The sequence below is a fragment of the Triturus cristatus genome, chromosome 5_2, assembly GCF_964204655.1.
Source record: "Triturus cristatus chromosome 5_2, aTriCri1.1, whole genome shotgun sequence".
In the NCBI taxonomy this organism is placed as follows: domain Eukaryota; kingdom Metazoa; phylum Chordata; class Amphibia; order Caudata; family Salamandridae; genus Triturus; species Triturus cristatus.
This window is the reverse complement of record NC_140588.1, coordinates 504,332,724-504,354,819: the sequence shown is the minus strand read 5'-3', so window position 1 is coordinate 504,354,819 and position 22,096 is coordinate 504,332,724. Positions and strand designations below refer to the sequence as shown.

General features: G+C 48.1%; 1 protein-coding gene across 4 annotated transcripts in view; it reads right to left on the bottom strand.

The window, feature by feature from the left end:
* PDE1C (phosphodiesterase 1C) overlaps positions 1-22,096 on the bottom strand; it is a 1,636,609-nt gene that overhangs the window by 1,368,079 nt on the left and 246,434 nt on the right. For all 4 annotated transcript variants that reach the window (XM_085607521.1, XM_085607513.1, XM_085607514.1 and 1 more), the window contains exon 2: positions 2,782-2,832. In XM_085607521.1, the coding sequence (XP_085463647.1) occupies positions 2,782-2,832 (51 nt within the window). The remainder of the gene's footprint in view (positions 1-2,781; positions 2,833-22,096) is intronic.

Here is a 22,096-nt window from a genome sequence, read left to right as displayed (position 1 = left end):
GGGGTCATTTCGGTCTTCCAGGTGAAAGTTGAGGTCATCGAGGAGAATGTAGGCTCTGGAGTTGATGGTGAGTGAAGTGACAAAGTGGTGATGAGGCTAGTAAAGGTGGCTCAGGGTCCAGGAGGCTTGGGGTCCGGGTGGTCAGTAGGCGAGGGTTCAGTTCAGGGTGAATTGTTCAGAGATGTGCAGCATGAAGTGCAGGTTTTCCCTGAATGGGGTGGCATTCTTTGTGGATGTTGTGCAATTTATGGATTGCCTTGTGAATGATAGTGAGTCCTCCTTCTGTTTTGTGAAAGCGGCCCTGTTGAGCGATCTTGTACCCTACTGGGACTGCTGTACCGGTGTTGGGAGCCGACGAGGGTATTGTGATTATTATTTGAGATGGGTTCTTCCCCACCATCAACTATCACTCCAGTTTCTTACAGGTGGTACAGACCTTCTGCTCCAACATTCCAATGTACGTCTTCTGTTTCAACCTGTTTATTTAGAATATTCTACTACAAGAGGGTGGAATGTTCTAGTGCCCTCATAGTCTTTCTTTAAAAATTAAAGCAGTAGGATATAATGCTTAATTAATACAAACAGTCCATTTCTAATCCCCACCATTCCTCTACGCTGTGTTCTATCTGGTTACATTGCCTTAGTTGAACTAAATTCAGTCTTGTGTTTGTCTTCTTCCATGGTGCTTATTATAACTGGTTTGGGAATATGGCACACTGAAACACCAAAACCATCAGTGCCATAATTCTAAAGTAAAGGAAAACCTTAGTATCCTTTCACCTTGAGCAACCCCTGAGAAAAGGGGGTTTACAGTGGGATTCAGAGTTTCCACATTCAATTACAGAAGTTAATTCCTCATTTTGAGCTGGGATTCCTGATTCAGTGGTGACTATGTTATCAGACAAATTGGCAATCACACTTCACTCATAATGAGGGCCTCTTTTTTGCTGTTTTGCTTATCTTTGCTTCACAGACAATTTGGAATGTTCTATGGAATTCAGCAGGCAGGATTTACTTATTACTTCGAAAAGTTGTTCAACATGTGATTATTAAGTCCAACATGACTCTTACTAAAGCTGAACATACAGTTCACAGACTGAAGTTTTACTGCAGTATGAGTAGATAGCACTGGGTAGCTACATCAATGGGATATGCACCATTGTGCTGAAGAGCAAGAGCAAATGTAGAGCCATATGTGTGGTATTCTACCAGGATTTTGGATTGCTTGATCCCTGCTTTTGGTAATAAGTATGAACACAGCTAGACAGAAGAGGTATCTGCCATCATGTTAGTGGCTCCCATGCACAGCCTTAAGGTTTCCGTTTCAAGGCTAAAACAACGTGTTCACCACTGATGCAGAGATGAAACCTGATGTGTGAAAAACACATTTCATAGTTGAAAATGTTCTAATCTTAAACTTGACTTCCCCCAGGGTTTCTTTAAGGTCGTTTTTTCCTCCACAGGTGTGTAAGTAACAACTTTAAATGGTTCAGGCAATGTCTTTCTTGTTCAAATAAATTCACAATAGATAGCATTGCTATACCAGATTCTGCCCAAGTCAACTCTTTAGCTTTCAAATATTATTCTTGGCATATCTACCCTTCAACATTATAAACACTGCCAATTATGAGAGTGCCATTCATTCCAAAGCTGATACACACATGTTCATCAAAGAATGAGTGACCCCTGAGAGCCATTATCCATCAGGGCATGGATCACAATTTCAAGAGGATTAAGAATGAAGAAACAAACAGAAATACTGTCAACTGGATGATGTCTAAAGTCCTTCCTCTGGGATGTCATGTAACATTTATCTTTTACTTCTACATGCTTCCCACCCACTTTCCTCAACCACCAAAGGATTTTCACCAATTCTGTCAATGGAGGGTTGTATTGTTACCATTATTTATAATTGTTAAATAGAATTACCCAGCTACCTCACCCAAAACAAAAACATGGACATGAGATCATTGCATTGAAAGACTTCTTACAGCTTCAGAAATTCAATAATATGGCTTTAAAATGGAACTGTCTTGACTCTTCTCACCGGACATCACCATTGGCTCTGGGTTAAGGACATAAAGGAGTTTGAACTCCACTGCTTGGCCTGAATACCTCTATAGACCAATTTCTCCACATGTGTGTGTCGCCACACTCTTTGTACGGCAACAGAGCACAAGGATCAACTCCATTCAAAATGTTTGTCTCAAGATTAGTGGGTCAAGGAAAGCGATGGTTGTCAATGAAAGGTTCAGCCACCTGACTCATCTACATATCACTGTTAGATCAATACTGTTGTTTTTTATTAATGAAGGTCCAAACAGCCCACTTTGTCAAAAGAAATTTCCCAGTAGCAAGTTATCCTCCTTCTCCCGTCTTGCCTTAAAATGTTTAGTTTCATTCACTTACACAAATGTGGACTGTCCTTCCTGTGAATCTGAAAGGCAAGTTGTCAAAGATCCTTAAGACAGAGCTGCATCGTAGGGTAATTTAATCCTGTCTTCCTTTGTGCACCCATGTTCTGTGGATTTCAAGTTATGAAGCAACCTATCAGGTCAATTCACCCAAGTGCTCTTTAGAGGCACAAAAGAGCACATTTAGAGAACATACAGATATCAAGTTAACACAGATGCTATGTCTCCATTACAAATGAAGTGTATCTGCAAAACAAATATATTAAATCGACTCTTCTCAAGGCACCAATTCATGAATAAATAAAGGTCCCATAGCCGAACCACTTTCGAAATAAATATGCAGAAAAAGTTGGAAATATGTACTTACGTGCAAACCGTGCCAATGGATTTGCGCCTTTTTCGCCAGCTTCATTTGCAACTAAAAATGAAACAAATAGGTATGTTTTAAAACACATATATAAAGCAATCCAATAGCTCATACTGAATACAACATGAGGCCATACACAACTTCTTACTTAGGGTAAACGTTGTTTGTAAACGCTTGGCTTAAATGATTATACTGTGCTAAAATCTGGCAATGTGCATTCAATGAAGGCCATTCATATTCTTTTTACTAAACAGTTTTTTGGCTTTTGTAGCATGAACTAGGCCTAAATATATGTTAGAGGGCTTTGCATGGGATAATATGCAGAGCTACAACATACGGTGTTTCTATGAAAAAGGATGGTAGGAGGCACAGGGTTGAGGGTGGGGGGAGATACACTCAAGGCCGAGGGAGGGCAGAAATGCTGGTATGTTCATCAAAATTAGTAACGGACAGGTATCAAGTAATCTAAACAGTGCGATTTATAAACAGAGGCTAAAATCTATCAAATGTAATTATGAAATGTAATCTAGTTGCATCAATTTTAATAAATAGCAATTTCTTAATTGTAATGTGCATCAGCACACTCTGTATGTTACAATGCATGAATGCGTTATCAAGATCAAGCAACCCATCTTACTGAGCCCAGGGCCGGACTGGCCGTAGCGGGCACCGGGCAGTCCCCCGGTGCGCAGCACGGGTGGGGGCCGGTTTTGGGCCCCTGGGAGCCGTTTTTGTTACAGGGCCGTTTTTGCAGCATAGCTGCAAAATCGGCCCTGTAACAAAATCGGCCGAAAACCGGCCCTGGCAAAGACCTTGGCGGCACCCCCAAGCCTTTGCCTCAAAATCAGTGATAGGATTGGAAAACATTTACTCTGGGAACCCATAAATTGGAGGTCAAGTTGTGGCAAGGGGAAGGGGGTGGAGTCATGGGGGCAGAGTGAGAAAATGCTTAGTCTGAGAGTCAACGTATACAGTTATTTTAATAAAAATCTGCTGCAAAGAAATTGGCAACAAGGACAAATGTGACAGCAAATCTGTTCTAGTTTGCTTAATTGGTCACTAATAGGCTGCTTTTTAAAATATCTTACTAGGTCAACATACCTGCTACAGAGATTATTTTGGTGCGGCCACAGCAATTTTGAGTGGATTGTAATAGCATTAGGATAACTTTGGTGGTTAATGCATGGTAAAACAACTCTGGTGGTTAATGCAGTTCTGGGAGAGTTCTGTGTCATGTCCAATCACAGTTTTGACTCATAAAGTAGCACAGAGAGTTAATATGCCTGCTGCAAAGCATTTCATGTAATATGCAGAACGCAGATTTCTATTTTATGTAGCTAGGTAAATTGGCTACTGATTTTGACACTGAAATTATTTTGTTAATCCCAGTTCATAAATTGCAACCCTTCTTATTTAGCAGAGTGATCTATTACATGGCATCAAGGAGATGCATGAAACTGTAAATCATGGGTTTAGGTGCTTATTTTTTTCTCAATCTGTTGTTATTCTAAGATTGCAAATAAGGGCTGCTCAGGGAATTTTTTTTTTTCTTCTTTTTTTCAAAACAGCTTTATTCGACATTTGTCATAAAAGCAATAACAAGTACAGGAGCACCATATATAGAAATCAAAAGGAAAAAAAATCCCTAGAAACAACTTAATTGACATGTAAATTTAAAAAAGCAAACATTAAAATATGTACATAGGTTAAAAGCATTACAAACGTTCTCACTAAAAAAGCTACTTAATGTCCAGGGGCCAGTGTCACATTAATCCTCAGTATTACGTTTTCGTATGATCCAAGCCCATCCTAGGAACTTTGCCACGGCTACAACAATAACCGGTGATGTGCTAGTGCATAGAATCCTCATTGCCTCACCACTGAGCCTAGTGCCCAATTGTTTACAAATTGGTCTCAACCACATCCTCCTAGGAGAATGGTATGTGGGACATACAAAAAGCATATGGCTTAATGTTTCCTCTTGAAACTTACACAATGGGCATAAGTTAGCTTGGCCATCGAACAGTAAAAGAATTCAAGGGCAAAGATCATACCCGCAACTGGAAATACAACTTTCTGTCTAATACTTTGGTGACAAGGTCCCAAAAGAACTCCAACCTTGGGACAGATTTTATATTCAGAAAGTCATCAGTTAAAGAAGAGGTTTTGCAATCGGTCAATATCTTTATATTAATCATCTCCCAGTATTTTTCTTTTAAATAAGATTTTGTCGGAAAAGAAACAACCGAAGACTTTACCCATAAATCTCTCATACCCAGCGCCTCAAGGGTTTTTCTAAGGTCCTTGAACCACCCAATATCACGGGATCCAATCATGGACAAAACATCCTTAAAACCAGCGGCATACTGGGATAATGCCGGCGTAGTCCACAATCTGCGCCAATATAAAATTGGTCGTAATCTAGCTATGTCAGCAATGGCATTCTTACCCAGATCATACCTAAGAGGAACCAATGGCGTACTTTGGGGAAGTGATGTAATGCCTCGAAAAAAAAACCTGTTCTCAGAGATAGTTAAGGAGGACAAGCCTTCGAAGCCCCACAATTCAGCCCCATATAATGATGCACTAACTGCTTTAGCACTATATACCTGGAGTACAGGCTTAATTGGTTTCGTTAATGATTTCTTAAATTCGCCGCTTATTACTCCAGTGAGCTGTCTATGCTTTAAAGCAGCCAGTTCTTTCTGTTTGGTCCACTTAAGATTATTCTGGATATTGACCCCTAGATAAGTAAAAGCCTGCACTTGTTCTAGCGATTGGTTAAACAATAAAAAGGAATTTTTAAAATGCCGGTGGGGATTAAAAGCCATGAACTTGGTTTTCTTGACATTTACTTCAAGGCCCCGTTCGTGACAAAAATTCTCAAAAATACCTAACGCTCGCTGGAGACCGCTGGGAGACTTAGCAATTAGGAGCGTGTCATCCGCGAACATTAGAATCGGGATTTTAGCACCCGCAAGAGAAGGTGCATCTATGTTTTCAGCTAAAAGACGATCAGCAATACCATTAATATATAAAGAAAATGTAGGGGCCATTGCACACCCTTGACGAACCCCCCTTTCTACCGGGAAAGCCTCCGTTATCTCGCCCTGGCCTCCCCACCTTATTCTGGTGGAATTATCCTCATGAAGCCTCTGGATTAAAGATAACAGTCCTGGATGAAGTCCCAAATCATTCAATACCTTCCATAACTTGGGGCGGGGGACTAAATCGAAGGCTGCCCTTAGGTCGACAAAGACCGCGTAAAGACTCCCCTTACCTAAAATTACAATCTTCCAATATAAGAGGACAAAGCGAAATACCTGGTCCACTGTACTTATGTGCTCACGAAAACCCGCTTGGAATGGGGACAAAATGTTGTTTGAGGCTTCCCACAAGTGGACACGATTTAAAATCAGTCTACCTACAATCTTCTGGGTAGCATCAATCAGGCTAATAGGCCTGTAATTTTCCGGGAAGACCGGGAAGACCGGAATTATCTCCGCCAATTTCCATGCACTGGGGATAGGAGCACCATGCACCAGGGCATTAGCAACCAATTGGATGTACCTCCCCCACTTAACTTTATCATTCAGAAGGAGGTCTGCTGGAACCCCATCTGGACCAGGGGCTTTTCCTGGGGCTACACCCTTAAGGGCCAGAGTCACTTCTGCAGTACTGAATTCGGGAATTGTGGAGATCACCGCGGCAGTATCACCACTAGCTGTTGTGACCTGGTGGGAAGCATATTGGGGTTTAAAATACTCTACCCACCTCTCTGGAGCGATATTATTTTGCGGCCTCTCAGGTTGGCCACCATTACCCCACTTCACAATACCCCAAAACAATTTACTATTATTTTTAGTACTTGCTTCCAGTAGATCCAACCACTTAAGTTCGTCCCATTGGCGTTTAGCCCTAATAATACTGCTTTTATAATTATTTCTACTAACTCGGACATCCTGGTACATGCAGTTCAATACGAGCTCATGGGAGGCACCTGTGGGCCAGGGAGAGGTACAGAGACCTGAGAGGATTGTGGCAGCTTTCTCAGCAAACCCCAGAAGAATTTCGTTTTATCTCTACTGAAGAAGGATGAAATCCAGAAACACATGTGTCTAGAGATTAACAGCACTAACCTGCACCAACTTTGGTGAGACACTCTGCAAAATTTCAAGAAAGCATTTAAATTGAACTGCATGTACCAGGATGCAAAGGGGCGAACTGTGCTGGGAGGTAGCAGTGTGCTCCCATCCCCCTTCTGTTTCAAAAAGGCTCCCTTGAGCCACTGGGCTGACGAGCTCATGGGAGGCACCTGTGCGCCAGGGAGAGGTACAGAGACCTGAGAGGATTGTGGCAGCTTTCTCAGCAAACCCCAGAAGAATTTCGTTTTATCTCTACTGAAGAAGGATGAAATCCAGAAACACATGTGTCTAGAGATTAACAGCACTAACCTGCACCAACTTTGGTGAGACACTCTGCAAAATTTCAAGTAAGCATTTAAATTGAACTGCATGTACCAGGATGCAAAGGGGCGAACTGTGCTGGGAGGTAGCAGTGTGCTCCCATCCCCCTTCTGTCACAAAATCATGTAGGACTTCACTTCCTGTACTCATCAATGCCTTTGTGAAGTGGCTGCTATGATTTTTTAGACCCAGGTAGTGCTATCTGTACTTGAGACACTGTGAATCTTCAACCAGACTCGAGAAGATGAGTGCGTGAGCTTTCCATGCAGACCCTCCAAGCCCTGAAAATGCAATGGTACTGCCAAGTACACCACAAAGGGCGGTGGCTGACAGAGGAATTCTCTGATGATGTATCTGTGCCTCGGAACATAGGCACACATTATCAGTGGTATATAATAGTGTGAGACTGCACCCACAGCCTATGGTAGACATTTAGTACTCTATCCGTTTCATCAACAGTAAATTTCCAAAAGTGTATTACGAGGTGGTCAGTTTCCGCCGAACAATCCTAACTTTGAAATCTGTCACATGTCCTAAATGTGCACTAATCTGTCAGATTCCAGAAAACCATCAACTGCATGCACACAGGGCACACACACTAATTAATCTGTGCTATTATTTGTAGTATGCATGTACCAACACTAACTTTTAGGGACCAGGACTTCTTTTTAATCATCAGATTTTGACTGAAAACAAGAAAGAGACAGGCAGAAAAGGCACAAGGAAGGAGGATAGCATATAATTCTCGTCTAGGTTAGTACAATAAAATGCGTTAACGCCCTGATACGAAGATTGTGTCTTACCAGCTCACATGAAGATATTCTTACTCCTAAATTTCCTAAACCCATTTCACTACAAGTTGACCTAAGCTCTAAACCACAATTGATGTATCTCTAATTTCCAAAGTGGTTCTCACAATGCCAATTTTTCTCCCAGTAATAGACCTAGTTTCAATTCATCTGCATACATCTGTATGTTTTTTTTTCTCCATTTTTTAGAACTAGGTCCCCTGATATCAACTGCTTAATGCCCACTGCTCCAAACGTTGCCCCAACAGATACCAAATACTCAGCCACCTCTTCACTACAACCCAACACCCTACCACAAGTACAGATACCATTGATCAAGCAACCACAGACCGATTTCAGCCACAGGCAATCAATGGGTATGAGACACATGGGTCCCGTGCTCACTGTGATACAGGTCTCAAGCTGCACTTCACTGATGAGGCCCATGTATGCTGAAACCAGTCTGAAGTTGCTTGTTTTACCATCCGAAGGAGACCAGCCCTGGCAGGTCGCGGTGGACTGTTTCTATTGCATTTGCAGAAAGGCCGATTTGCATTTGGCTGGTCTCTGACTAGAGAGGCACAATAGAAGCAAAATGGGGGACTGGAATGTGCCACTGTGTGATCACCAGTGGTTGTGATTATTTCAAGCATTCCTTGTAGCAGTTTGTTGCTTTTGCAATTAGTAGACAGAAAAATAAAAATGGAAAAGATGTGTAAAAAAGGAAAACAAGAGTGTGAAAAAGAAAAATTGTGCTGCGCAATATACATGAATAATTGGTTTGATATTTTGCAGTCGGAGATGCTTCAAATAAATGTGTCAATAGGTGGCGCTATAACACGTGTATTTCGTTTTTAAGTGGAATCAGAGCTTCTTCTTCATCACCTGCCGCGGAGAACGAGCAGTGCATGTCAGACCTGGATGAACTGAGACACATCTAATGGCGTGTCATGAAACAGTATCTTTTTAAAACTGAACACGTTGGCATGATCAATGTCCACAAAAGCGTCACCCCAGCATGTGTGTGTGTTAATCCCCTATGTAGAGCATGGAATCTGCAATATGCCGATCAGATAGTGAGATGTACTGCTTTTATTGCCGAATTTTGCTTGCCCAATTAAAGATTGTATCTTACAGTTTTTGTTATATGTTCAGCACAGTGCTGAGATCCAGAAACAGCAATTTCATATAATTCTCTAGCAAGGTAAGCAGGTGCAGAATTGTACACTTTAATACATTCCAATTTCTACAAACCTACTCGAACTGTACAATAAATGCATCAATTCATAATTTAATTCTCTCTCTCCAAACGTCATTCTGATCATACTCGCTAAGAGCCTTTATAACAGCAGTGCGGCTATTCGCATTCATTAGTTTAGTTTAGGTGGCAACTTTTACTGAAAATATAATAAACAAACCAGCTGAGACTGGACATCCAAAACTTTGTAACGATAACTGCAAACTGGTCTATCAGTCTAAAAACAACCAAAGGTCACGTGATCCGGATCACCCAAGGACACCGTCTGAACGTCAGGTGAGGCAAAGGAGGGCGTAGCATCTAAAAACATATCTGATGAGAGTAAACAGGTGCCTGTCATGGCTGGATAGAACTGCGTGTGCCAGAGTGTCTCTTTCCAAAGTATTAAAATGAAACTCATAAAAAACGTGCAGATGATGGGGAAGGAGATTTAAGGGATGTAAATTATGAGAGGGAGACATTTGTGAAAATGGAATAAGCTAGCTGGCTATGCCCACCTTAAGTTGTAAGAAAGTACCGTGCAAATGGAGAAGACTGAAACTTAAAACTTGCTGCCGGGGACATGATGCAGCTAAGACCACGAGGCTATGCCAGCCAAAAGGTCCAGCGTGATTCGTATCCTAATGTTCGACCTAACATGATTTATTTCACAAGCTGAGGCTCCTTCCAAACGATCAAAATGCGCCACCATGTGCTTAGTTTCGAGTGACATAGAATTTATAGCATTGCAGTGGATAACATGTCAGGTCATTTCCTCTACGTCATATCAAATTCATCATTTGCTTCAATGGCGCATCGAGGGTGCATTGGCCCCCAATTCAAGCAAACAATGGTCCCTTGAACTCGTTGAACAGGCAAAAGACAGCCATGTGTGGTTGCAACGGGCACCATCTCATCCATGAAGCAAGTTTGATAAACTGTCTTAAACGGTGGAGCCAAAGCTGTATTGCATCGGTTTTGACTCACATTTGTTACCCCTGCCTACTCAATGTAATCCCCTCTTTGTGGCAAGTATACAGCGTGTGATTGGGACACTCCTTGCCACATCTGGGTTTCAGTGATTCACGGCCTGCCAGATTGCCCAACAGGAATGGATGGGATACATTGAGGGGGTCTCCAGTCATTCTCTTTGGAAAGCCAGTTGCGAGGAAGCAATCATGGCTTTATGAGTTCTCATTGCACACTGCAGGTGTGCTTCTATGATTTGCAGCAATCCCCTATGAAAATCAAACCTCTTCAGGCTTCCTGATCAGTGAAATATGCAGGTGCAAATGCTGTCTGATCATTTCCTTATGCTATGTACGAACCTTATGATTTTTGGCACTTGTTAGAGAAGGCTCTTTGGAGTTATCATTTGGTAAGGGATTGGTATTTACATAGCACACACTACCCCTATTGAGGCTCTGAAACAATATGCACACTTCTCAGTGGGGCCTAATGTTCGTGATTTAGTCATGTGCAGATCTCACCATTTGCCATGTTGTTTTCACTCTGTGTCCTGCATTTTACAATACATTTCATGCAAATTTATTGTGCAACTCCTTCTGTACGAAGGTTAAAGTTGTTTTGAGTTTTGATTTGGATGGGTTCCTTCACACTATAAGGAACACTGGCATTGGCATTTACATTGCACTTATACAGCACTTTCTACCCTGATGAGGTGCTGAAGTGATCTCTGATGGGTAGCACGCTCCTCTGTTGCATAATTTCTGAGTGGTACAAAAGGGGGTGGTGATGGACGGAGCATCAGAACCAATCAAACACTCACACCCAGTCAACAGATCTGGGTTTGATCCATCACCGTTCTTTAGCCCACTCTGCCACCCCAGTTCAGATATGGCCATATGCAAATCAGTCTGACCCTGTGCCTCATGGGAACAGTCCAGCCCGAACTGCCAAGCCATGCCTTCCCTGGACCGGAAACAAGCTTCCTAGGACCGGTTTCTGGCATTTCAGCCGTCTTCAGCCAGGCTTGCTTGAATCCAGTGGCAAAGTGAGCAAGGGACTCACGTCTGAGCATACCCTGACAACTTATGGCGAACAAAGCGGTACAAAAGGGGGTGGTGATGGACGGAGCATCAGAACCAATCAAACACTCACACCCAGTCAACAGATCTGGGTTTGATCCATCACCGTTCTTTAGCCCACTCTGCCACCCCAGTTCAGACATGGCCATATGCAAATCAGTCTGACCCTGTGCCTCATGGGAACAGTCCAGCCCGAACTGCCAAGCCATGCCTTCCCTGGACCGGAAACAAGCTTCCTAGGACCGGTTTCTGGCTCAGACGTGAGTCCCTTGCTCACTTTGCCACTGGATTCAAGCAAGCCTGGCTGAAGACGGCTGAAATACCAGAAACCGGTCCTAGGAAGCTTGTTTCCGGTCCAGGGAAGACATGGCTTGGCAGTTCGGGCTGGACTGTTCCCATGAGGCACAGGGTCAGACTGATTTGCATATGGCCATGTCTGAACTGGGGTGGCAGAGTGGGCTAAAGAACGGTGATGGATTAAACCCAGATCAGTTGACTGGGGGTGTGTGCTTGCAATGTTCAACACTCCGTCCATCATTTCCTTTGGTTTTTGCATAATTTCTGAGTGACAGAATCCTAGACATGGCACTGGGGCCAAGCAGTCAGGCAAAACTACATGGAGTCAATGTAGGAGTGACAGAATCCTAGCCCCTGGACCGGTCCTAAACCACCAGGAAGAACTCAGGAGTGACAATCCTGGCCCATGGCACCAATGCCATGAGACCAAGGAACACAACTAGAAGTCATATCATCTGACAACTGTGTCTGTCTACCTAATAGCTTAATACATTTTGGGTTAAACCACAGATCATCTACCTTGGTGTCTGTCTCACTCGACTAGACCTCATAGTATTTCTTCGTGTCTTAGCACTGCTCGAGAGCCTAGGATTATGTCACTCCTATGTTGACTCCATGCAGTGTCTGTAGGAGTAGTGTATTAAGTTAGGTTAAGTGAAAAAAAGAGCAAGGGTAGGAATTAGGGCATAAGGGCACTTCAGACTGTAGCATAACACCAAGCATATAAATGACATTCACCACTTTGTTGCCCAGACCGCGCCCAGTGCCAGAACTCCTGGCCAGCGCGAACGCCACAACACCCATCTCCACTACAACTCCAGCACCCTCCACGCACTCAACGCCGGACGATCACGCACCTGCTTCTGGCCGCCCCGAAGCGCACCCAAGGACCCTTCTACTGCCGGAACTGCAGCTTCACCCGCATCAAGCCCGCCAAACCACCAACCAAAGAACCCAACTACATCAGATGCATCCTTCTCAACACCCGCTCCGCCCGCAAACACGCCATTGAACTCTGGTACCTACTCGACTCCAACACCCCAGATGTCGCCTTCCTGACGGAGACCTGGCTGAACCCCTCCTCGGCACCCGACATCGCCATAGCCATCCCGGAAGGCTATAAGATCACCCGCAAGGACCGCACCAACGGAGTGGGAGGAGGAATCACCATCATCCACAGGAACACTCTCAAAGTCTCAACAAACACCGACGACACCCTCAGCACCGCCGAACAGCTGCACTTCCAGATCCACACGACCCCAACATCACCCTCAGAAGAACCCTCATCTATAGACCCCCCAGACCCCGGCCACAGTTCGGCGACTCCATCGCCGACTTCGTCAGCAACGACGCCCTCGCCTCCATGGACTACATTCTGCTCGGAGACCTGAACTTCCACCTCGAGAACAACAACGACGCCAACTCTTCCACCTTGATCGAGAACCTCGCCAACCTCGGACTCCGACAACTCGTCACAACACCCACCCACTCCGCCGGCCACACGCTTGACCCCATCTTCTCCACAAGCTCCCACGTCTTTGTCAACCACACCACCGAGCTCCACTGGACTGACCATCGGTGCATCCACTTCACCTTCTGGAAACCCACCGCGCACCACCGCATCCAACAGTTGCCTCGCCGCTGCTGGAGCAAAGTCACCGAAGACCAGCTATCCACCACCCTTGCCTGGAGCCCACCCGCAGACCCGACCGACCCCGACGCTGCTGCCTGAAAACTCAGAAAATGGATCAACGACTGCGCCAACACCCTCGCATCGCTCAAGAAACCCTCCAACAGCCACAACAGCAAGAAAGCCAGCTTGTTCACTGAAGACCTCCAGGCCTCCAAGCAAACATGCCGAAAGCTAGAGAAGAACTGGATCCGTGAACGAACACCGGAAAGATACGCAATCAATCAATCAATCAATCAATTTGTAAAGCACGCTACTCACCCGTAGGGTCTCAAGGCGCTGGGGGGAGGGGGATCCGCAACTGCTCGAAGAGCCAGGTCTTGAGCTGTTTCCTGAAGGAGAGATGGTTCTGGGTCAGGCGTAGGTGGGTGGGGAGGGTGTTCCATGTCTTGGCCGCCAGGTAGGAGAAGGATCTTTCTCCGGCGGTGGTCTTGCGGATGCACGGGACGGTGGCGAGGGCGAGGCTGGCGGAGCAGAGGTGGCAGGTGGGTGTGTTGAGGTATGTGGGTCCCATGTCGTGGAGTGCCTTGTGTGCGTGCGTGAGGAGTCTGAACGTGATCCTCTTGCTGATGGGGAGTCAGTGCAGGTCTCTCAGCTGGGGAGAGATGTAGCTGAAGCAGGGGGTGTCCAGGATAAGTCGTGCAGAGGCGTTCTGTATGCGTTGGAGTCTTTTCTGTAGTTTGGCTGTGGTTCCAGCGTAGAGGGTGTTTCCGTAGTCCAGTCGGCTGGTGACGAGGGCCTGGGTGACCGTCTTCCTGGTGTCGGTGGGGATCCACCGGAAGATCTTTCGGAGCATGCGCAGGGTGTTGAAGCAGGATGACAAGACGGCGTGGACTTGCTTGGTCATCGTGAGGGAGGAGTCCAGGATGACGCCCAGGTTGCGAGCATGGTCCGTCGGCTTTGGAGCGGAACCCAGGGCAGGGGGCCACCAGGAGTCGTCCTAGGCGGAGGGGGATGTTCCCAGGATGAGGACTTCCGTCTTATCTGAGTTCAGTTTCAGCCAGCTGAGCTTCATCCATTCTGCGATGTCTTTCATTCCTTCCTGGAGGTTGGCTTTGGCTGTGGCGGGGTCGTTGGTGAGGGAGAGGATCAGCTGGGTGTCGTCGGCGTAGGAGATGATGTTGAGGATGTGTTGGCGTGCGATGGCTGCGAGGGGGCTCATGTAGACGTTGAAGAGGGTGGGGCTGAGCGAGGATCCTTGCAGGACGCCGCAGATGACTTCGGTGGCCACAGACCGGAACGGGGGAAGGCGGACTCTCTGGGTTCTGCCGGCGAGGAACAAGATGATCCATTCCAAGGCCTTTCCTTGGATTCCGATGTTGCTGAGGCGCTGTATCAGGGTGCGGTGGCATACGGTGTCGAAGGCTGCCGAGAGGTCCAGGAGGATGAGGGCAGCTGTTTCCCCGTTGTCGAGCAGGGACCTGATGTCGTCGGTGGCTGCGATGAGGGCGGTCTCAGTGCTGTGGTTTGTTCGGAAGCCGGACTGCGAGGGGTCGAGGGATCCGTTGGTCTCGAGGAAGGCGGAGAGTTGTTTGTTGACGATCTTCTCGATGACTTTGGCCGGAAAGGGGAGGAGCGAGATGGGGCGGAAGTTCTTGAGGTCTGTTGGGTCCGCGGTGGGTTTCTTCAGGAGGGCGCTGAGCTCGGCGTGTTTCCAGCTCTCTGGGAAGGTGGCAGATGCGAAGGAGCTGTTGATGATGTTCCGGAGTTGGGGTGCGATGATGGAGTTGGCTTTGTTGAAGATGTGGTGTGGGCAGGGGTCGGTTGGGGAGACGGAGTGGATGGTGTTCATCGTGTTGGTGGTATCTTCGGTGCTGACCGTCATCCAGGTGCGGAGGGTGGTGGTGGGGGGCGCCGGATCGGTGGTAGGGTGCGCGGTCTGTGCGCCGAAACTGTTGTGTATGTCGGCAATCTTGCGGTGAAAGAACGAGGCGAGTGAGTCGCAGAGGTCCTGCGAGGGTGTGATGTCGTTGTTGCAGGCGCTGGGGCTGGAGAGCTCTTTGACGATGCTGAAGAGTTCCTTGCTGTTGTGGGAGTTGTTGTCCAGTCGTTCTTTGAATGTGGTCCTTTTGGTGGTGCGGATCAGTTGGTGATGTTTGCGGGTGGCGTTCTGGAGGGCTGTCATGTTTTCTGTAGTCTGGTCATGGCACCAGGCTTTCTCGAGGGTACGGAAGGTTTTCTTGGAGTTTTTGAGGTCTTTGGTGAACCAGGAGGTTTCTTGCTGCCGTGTCTGCTGGGGGGGTTCTTCAGTGGTGCGAGGTCATCGGCGCAGTTGGTGAGCCACTGTGTGAGGTTGCGGGCTGCTTCATTGGGGTCCGTCGTGTTGGTGGGGGGGGTCTGGCTGAGGGAGGTGGTGAGCTGGTCGGCGGTGATCTTGCTCCAGCTTCTGCGGGGAACCTGTTGAGGGTGGTTGTGGGTCGTGGTTCTCCTGAAGTTGAAGTGGATGCAGCTGTGGTCTGTCCAGTGCAGTCCGTTGGAGTGGCTGAAGGAGATGTGCTTGCTGGAGGAGAAGATGGGGTCAAGCGTGTGGCCGGCGATGTGGGTGGGGGTGTTCACCAGTTGCTTGAGTCCGAGGTTGGCGAGGTTGTCCAGCAGGGTGGCGGTGTTGCTGTCATTGTTGTTCTCCAGGTGGAAGTTGAGGTCTCCTAGGAGGATGTAGTCTGAGGAGGTAAGGGCGTGCGGGCTGACGAAGTCTGCGATGGCTTCGCTGAATTGTGTGCGTGGTCCCGGGGGTCTGTAGACGAGGATGCCTCTGAGGGTGGTCTTGGGGTCGGTGTGTATCTGGAAGTGAAGGTGTTCGGCAGCGGTGATGGTGTCGTCGGAGTTGGTCGTGATTCGGATGGTGTTTCTGTGGACGATGGCGATGCCTCCTCCGGCTTGGTTGACGCGGTCCTTCTGGGCGATCTTGTAGCCATCCGGGATGGCTATGGCGATGTCGGGAGCTGAGGAGGCGTTCATCCATGTTTCTGTGAGGAAGGCGAAGTCTGGTGATGTTGTGTCGAGAAGGTTCCAGAGTTCGACGGCGTGCCTGTGGATGGAGCGGGTGTTGAGCAAGATGCACTTGAGGTGGTCGTTGCTGGAGCCTGGCTTGGTGGGTGCGGTGCAGGATCGGGTGCAGGTGAAGTTGCAGGCGTGGCAGGTGAATGCTCCGTGGGTGCGTTTCGGGTTGGCTTGGTAGCAGGCTGGCTGTCGGCCGGTGTTGAGTGCGTGGAGGGTGGCGGCGTCGTATCTCTGACGGGTTGGCTGGCTCCGGTGGGGTCCAGGGGTTCTGGCGGTGGGCGCGGTCCAGGCGTGGACGGGCGTAGACGGGCTTGCCTTTGGCGCACCTTCAGTGCGCAATCGGCGCACCCGCTGCGCATGGCCGCTGCGCGTACGCGTGGTCCCTGCCATATATGGCGAAGTGGGAGGGAGGAGCAGCTGGGAGGCAGGAGCGGGGCGGCGAATGGGGAGCGGGTGCCAAGAGAAGGGGGCGGGGGCGCAGGAGAGCAGCGGCGGGGAGCAGAAGGGGGGGTGGAAAGAACGGGAAGACGGAGCAGGAGAGAGAGGGCAAGCCTGGGCAAGCCTGGAGAGCAGGGGCCTTAAGGAGAGGCGGCAGCAAGAGAGGCCAAGAAGGCAGCAGCAGCAGAATCTGGGCACACGGGGGCCGTGCGGAGTGGAGTGACCGGGTCAAGGGTCATTCCAAACGCAGCCCACAAAACGCCACCCGCAGACACCACCACCTCATCAGATCCGCCAAAAGGGCCTCCTTCAAAGACCACCTAGACAACAACGCAAGGAGCTCGCCAACCCCAGCTCCAACACCAACGACATCCCACCATCACAAGACCGGTGCGACTCGCTGGCCACCTTCTTCCACCGCAAGATCGCAGATATCCACGACAGCTTCAACACTGCGACCGCCCCGGCAACCACTGAGACCTCCGCCCCTATGACCAACTACCGCACCAACCGCCTGCTCTCTTGGACCAACATCGATGACGACAACACCATCAAGATCATGAACACCGTCCACTCCGGTTCCCCGTCAGACGCTTGCCCACATCACATCTTCAACAAAGCTACCACCGTCGCTCCCCATCTCCGGAAAGCCATCAATATCTCCTTCAAGACGGCGACCTTCCCGGAGACCTGGAAGCACGCCGAGGTCAATGCCCTACTGAAGAAATCCAAGGCGGACCCCAAGGACCTCAAGAACCTCTGACCCATCTCTCTGCTCCCTTTCCCGGCGAAAGTCATCGAGGACCAGCTTCCTCGAGGAGAACAGCATCCTGGACCCGTCCCAGTCTGGGTTCCGCAGCAACCACAGCACCGAAACTGCCCTCATCGCCACCACCGACGACATCAGAAACCTGCTTGACAACGGCGATACCGCGGCCCTCATCCTCCTGGACCTGTTAGCCGCCTTCGACACCGTCTGCCACCACACACTACGAACACGACTCCACAACGCCGGAATCCAAGAAAAGGCCCTGGACTGGACTACCTCCTTCCTCTCCGGCAGAACTCAGAGCGTCCGACTCCCCCCCTTCCACTCCAAAGCCACCGAGATTATCTGCGGCGTACCCCAGGGCTCATCCCTCAGCCCAATGATGTTCAACATCTACATGGCATCGCTCGCTCACGTCATCTCGTACGCCGATAACACCCAGCTGATTCTATCCCTCACCAAGGACCCCCACACCGCCAAAACCAACCTCCACGAAGGAATGAAGGCAGTCGCCGACTGGATGAAGAACAGCCGACTGAAGGTGAACTCAGACAAGACGGAGGTCCTCATCCTCGGATCCACCCCCTCGGCCTGGGACGACTCCTGGTGGCCGACGGCGCTAGGAACAGCTCCAGCCGATCACGCACGAAACCTAGGGGTCATCCTCGACTCCACCCTCTCCATGACAAAACAGGTCAACGCCGTCTCCTCCTCCTGCTTCAACACCCTCCGCATGCTTCGCAGGATCTACAAGTGGATCCCCACCGAAACGAGAAGGACGGTCACCCAGACCCTCGTCAGCAACAGACTGGACTACGGAAACGCCCTCTACGCAGGAGCCTTGGCCAAACTCCTGAAAAGGCTCCAACGCATCCAGAACGCCTCCGTACACCTGATCCTCGACATCCCTCACCGCAACCACATCACGCCCCACCTGAGAGACCTGCACTGGCTCCCTGTCGACAAGAAGATAACTTTCAAGCTCCTCACCCACGCACACAAGGCACTCCACAACCCCTTGACCAGCGTACCTCAACAGCCGACTCAGCTTCTACACCCCCACCCGCCAGCTCCGTTCCACCGACCACGCCCTCGTCACTGTCACCTGCATCTGAAGAGTGACCGCCGGCAGCAGATCATTCTCCCACCTCACCGCCAATACATGGAACACCCTCCCCATCCGCCTACGACAGACCCAAGACCTACTGACCTTCAGAAGACTCCTCAAGACCTGGCTCTTCGAACAGTAGCAGCATCCCCTCTCCCCCTCAGCGCCTTGAGACCCTCACGGGTATGTAGCACGCTTTACAAATGATACGATTGATTGATTGTTACCAAGAGTTGGCAATGGCAGTCAATATGCTTGCTAGGGTCCATACAGGAATACCAGAGAAGTCACCAATGACATGCACTGGGAGTGATAGAGAAACAGCACACAGCACATAGCATGCACAAGTTGCAGGAAGCCATATAAATGTCTATTGAGTCTAACAAGAGTTAAAGAAGATAAGCACCTACTGGCCACTGGTTACAGGCATCCAGATAAATGCCAATTTGGTCCACCCAGGAGTAAGGTAAGAATCAATTGTGGCATGCACAGGTTACCAGCACCCAGATAGATGCCAAATACAGTCTCCAGCAGCGACAGAGGAGCAAAACATGGCATACACTGGTTACAGTCAGTCAGATAAAAGGCCAATTGGCTCACCCAGTGACAAAGGTGCAGAACTTAGTGTGCACTGATTACAGGAAGCCAGATAAATGGGCACTGGCATTTGGGGGTCGTTGGTGAGTCAACCCAGGCAGCAGGGGTATATAAACAAATGTAACAAAAGCATGTTTGAAGCTAAAAAATATTGCACGTCCCTGGACTCTTTCTGGGTGGCACACGAGGATTGTTTCTTCTAGGTGTCAAAAATGGTGGGTGTTAGAAATTGGGTTATTGGCGACACCCTACTCAACAGAAACCACACTCACTGTCATGGTTCAAGCACAAGCAACCCCCAAATTAACCTATACTTAACACTCTGGTATCTTGGCACAAAAGCAGTCATGCTTAACTTAGACGCAATACGTAAAGTATTTGTGCAGCACACAAACAGTAATAAAGTGAAAACACAATGCAAACCAATTTAGAAAAATTGAGTTAAATTTAATAAATTATTTGACACCAAAAGGACCAAACTCCAATCAGTAGAACCGGACATACAAAATGTTCAATATTTAAAGTGGAAATGGCACCTAAAACCATAAAGCGCAAACTGTGGTTATCTGGTTGCGCTGAAAGTTCAGGCCAACCGTGATGGAGTATGTGCCGGCTACAGGGCCCAGGTTAATCCTGCTGAACAAAAGTATCCTATATTCTGGTTGCAGAGCAATGCGAAGACCCGCATCAAGGGTGCCTCGTGCAGTAGAGGCGATTCGAAATCCTTGCGTGGAGATGAATTGCGCAGCTTGGTTCCAAGGGAGCTGTGATGGTGATGCGATGTCATGCGTACAGATGCATCACACAGTGGCGGTTCCGATGGGCTGTGATATGAAGTCTTGCACCTGGAATGCGTCACACACGGTCCCAATGTGGAGTCTTACTGGGACCAGAGATGCCCTGGCAGAGCATTTTTAGGCCAACTTCCAAGTTCCAGGACTGGGTGATACCGCGTGGGGAACAGGGATCAAAGCTGGCAGAATCCAGGGGCTGGATTCAAAGTTGTTGGAGCCTGTTCTGTCCCTGAGGCTCTGATCAGGAGGCCTACCAACTGGCTCTTGGGGTCATTCTGGTGGTCCTGGGTTCAAGATGCACGTCCAGCCCTTCACTCAGGCAGCAGGGCAACAGAGTAGCAGTGCTTCCTGCAGAACAGCATAGCCGTCCTTCTGATTCTTTCACAGGTGTACCGAAGAGTTGGGTCTGAGGGTCTAATATTATTATCTGGTGCCCAATTTGAAGTAGGGGATGGTTCTAGAGAATTCCCTTTGAAGTCCTTGAAGTTCCCTGCCTTCCCTGCCCTGGCTCCAAGCTGGTTGACAAGTCCTTTGTGTGAAGGTAGGGAAAAACCTATTCAATTGAAATTGGGGCTGTGCCCAGCTCTACCCCTGATCCTGCCAGTTAAAGGCCGATCCAGGCTCACCTAATACCTCTTGTGTGTGAGTGTCTGGGAGGAATAAACAAAGCCTAACTGTCAACAACACCCAGTAATGTGACCCAGGAACAGGTTGGAGGCACCACATGGTTAAGACAAGAAAATGCCACCAAATGGTTAGGACAAGAAAATGCCAGCTTTTTAAAAATAGTATTTTCAGAAGTGTGACTTAAAATCCGACTTAACCATTAAAGAGGGCTTTAAATAACAATTCTTTAGAAACCAAACTCGACATGTCTACCTGCTCTCCATTGAAAGTTATCACTTATTACTTTGTTGGAAAGTGGGTTATTGGTAGGGGCAAATGTAGGTCTGCCACTGGCAATAAGGCCACTAACACATGATAGGACTTAGCATAGGTCTTAGAAAATTATTCCTATGCTCAACGCTTGGTAACGTGGCTGTGAGCAGACAGGCTTAACTTCAAAGACAGGTATGTAGAGCATTTAAAAACACCATTTCAGTACATAATTAAGACACAACACATAATAAAAATCCAACACTAATTTATAAAAATAGGAAATGATTTTATCTTCAAAATGACACCAAAACGACAAAGCTCCAATGTAGGGAACCGGAGATATGAATTTTCAAATATTTAATTAAATATAGCACTTAGAAGATTATAACACCATATTGTGATACCTGCTAGCGATAGACAGGACCAAAGTAAAAGTTTCAGGCCAGGCGCGATGGAGCCCTGAGCGGCTACCGCTCCTGGCAGGTCACGGTTTTAGTCTCAACCTTCACACTTAGAAACTTTTCTGGAGCTTTTCTTCCTGAGAGTCCTCAAAGCTCCCAGCCAGTCCGGATCCGGTGAGGGTTTACCGGCTTGATTTGTGATGAGGTCCCGGTCAACTTCCCTGGAGCGGACTTAGAAAATATTTCAAGATTGCTTCAGTGGGACAACCCAGGAATCCAGGCTGACACGCGATGGAAGGCAGATGGCTTGGCTCCTGCGGTTGCTCCCGGTCACCTTTTCTACGAGCAGACTTAAGAAACTTTTCTGGAGCTTTTTCTCGTGGGGTCTCTTGATGCTCCTCATGTAGCCGTATCCGGTGAGGGTTTGCCAGCTTCAGTTTTCTTCTAGTCCCGTCCAACTATGGAAGTTGGACCCATGGAGCTTTTAGCGGGACGAACCTGGATGGCTTGGCCGGCTCGTGGTTGAAGGCAGGCGGCCTAGCTGACCAGGTTGAGTCGGTCCCTCTCTGAAGTTTTTTTTCAAAGTTGCTCCAAAGCTTTCAGTTTCAATCCCCCTATCCTATTATATACTAGGGGCTTATAGGGTAGGTCATGCAAATCACAGGGGTACCCCACCATACCATTGTGTACCCTACTGTATGTAGGTATTTTAACTGTATTATAGGTGTTTCTTACAGCATAGCACTGGCCCTGGGCCTGGTTAGGCAGAGCCCAGAGTCAGTCAGAGTCAGTTACCACCATCA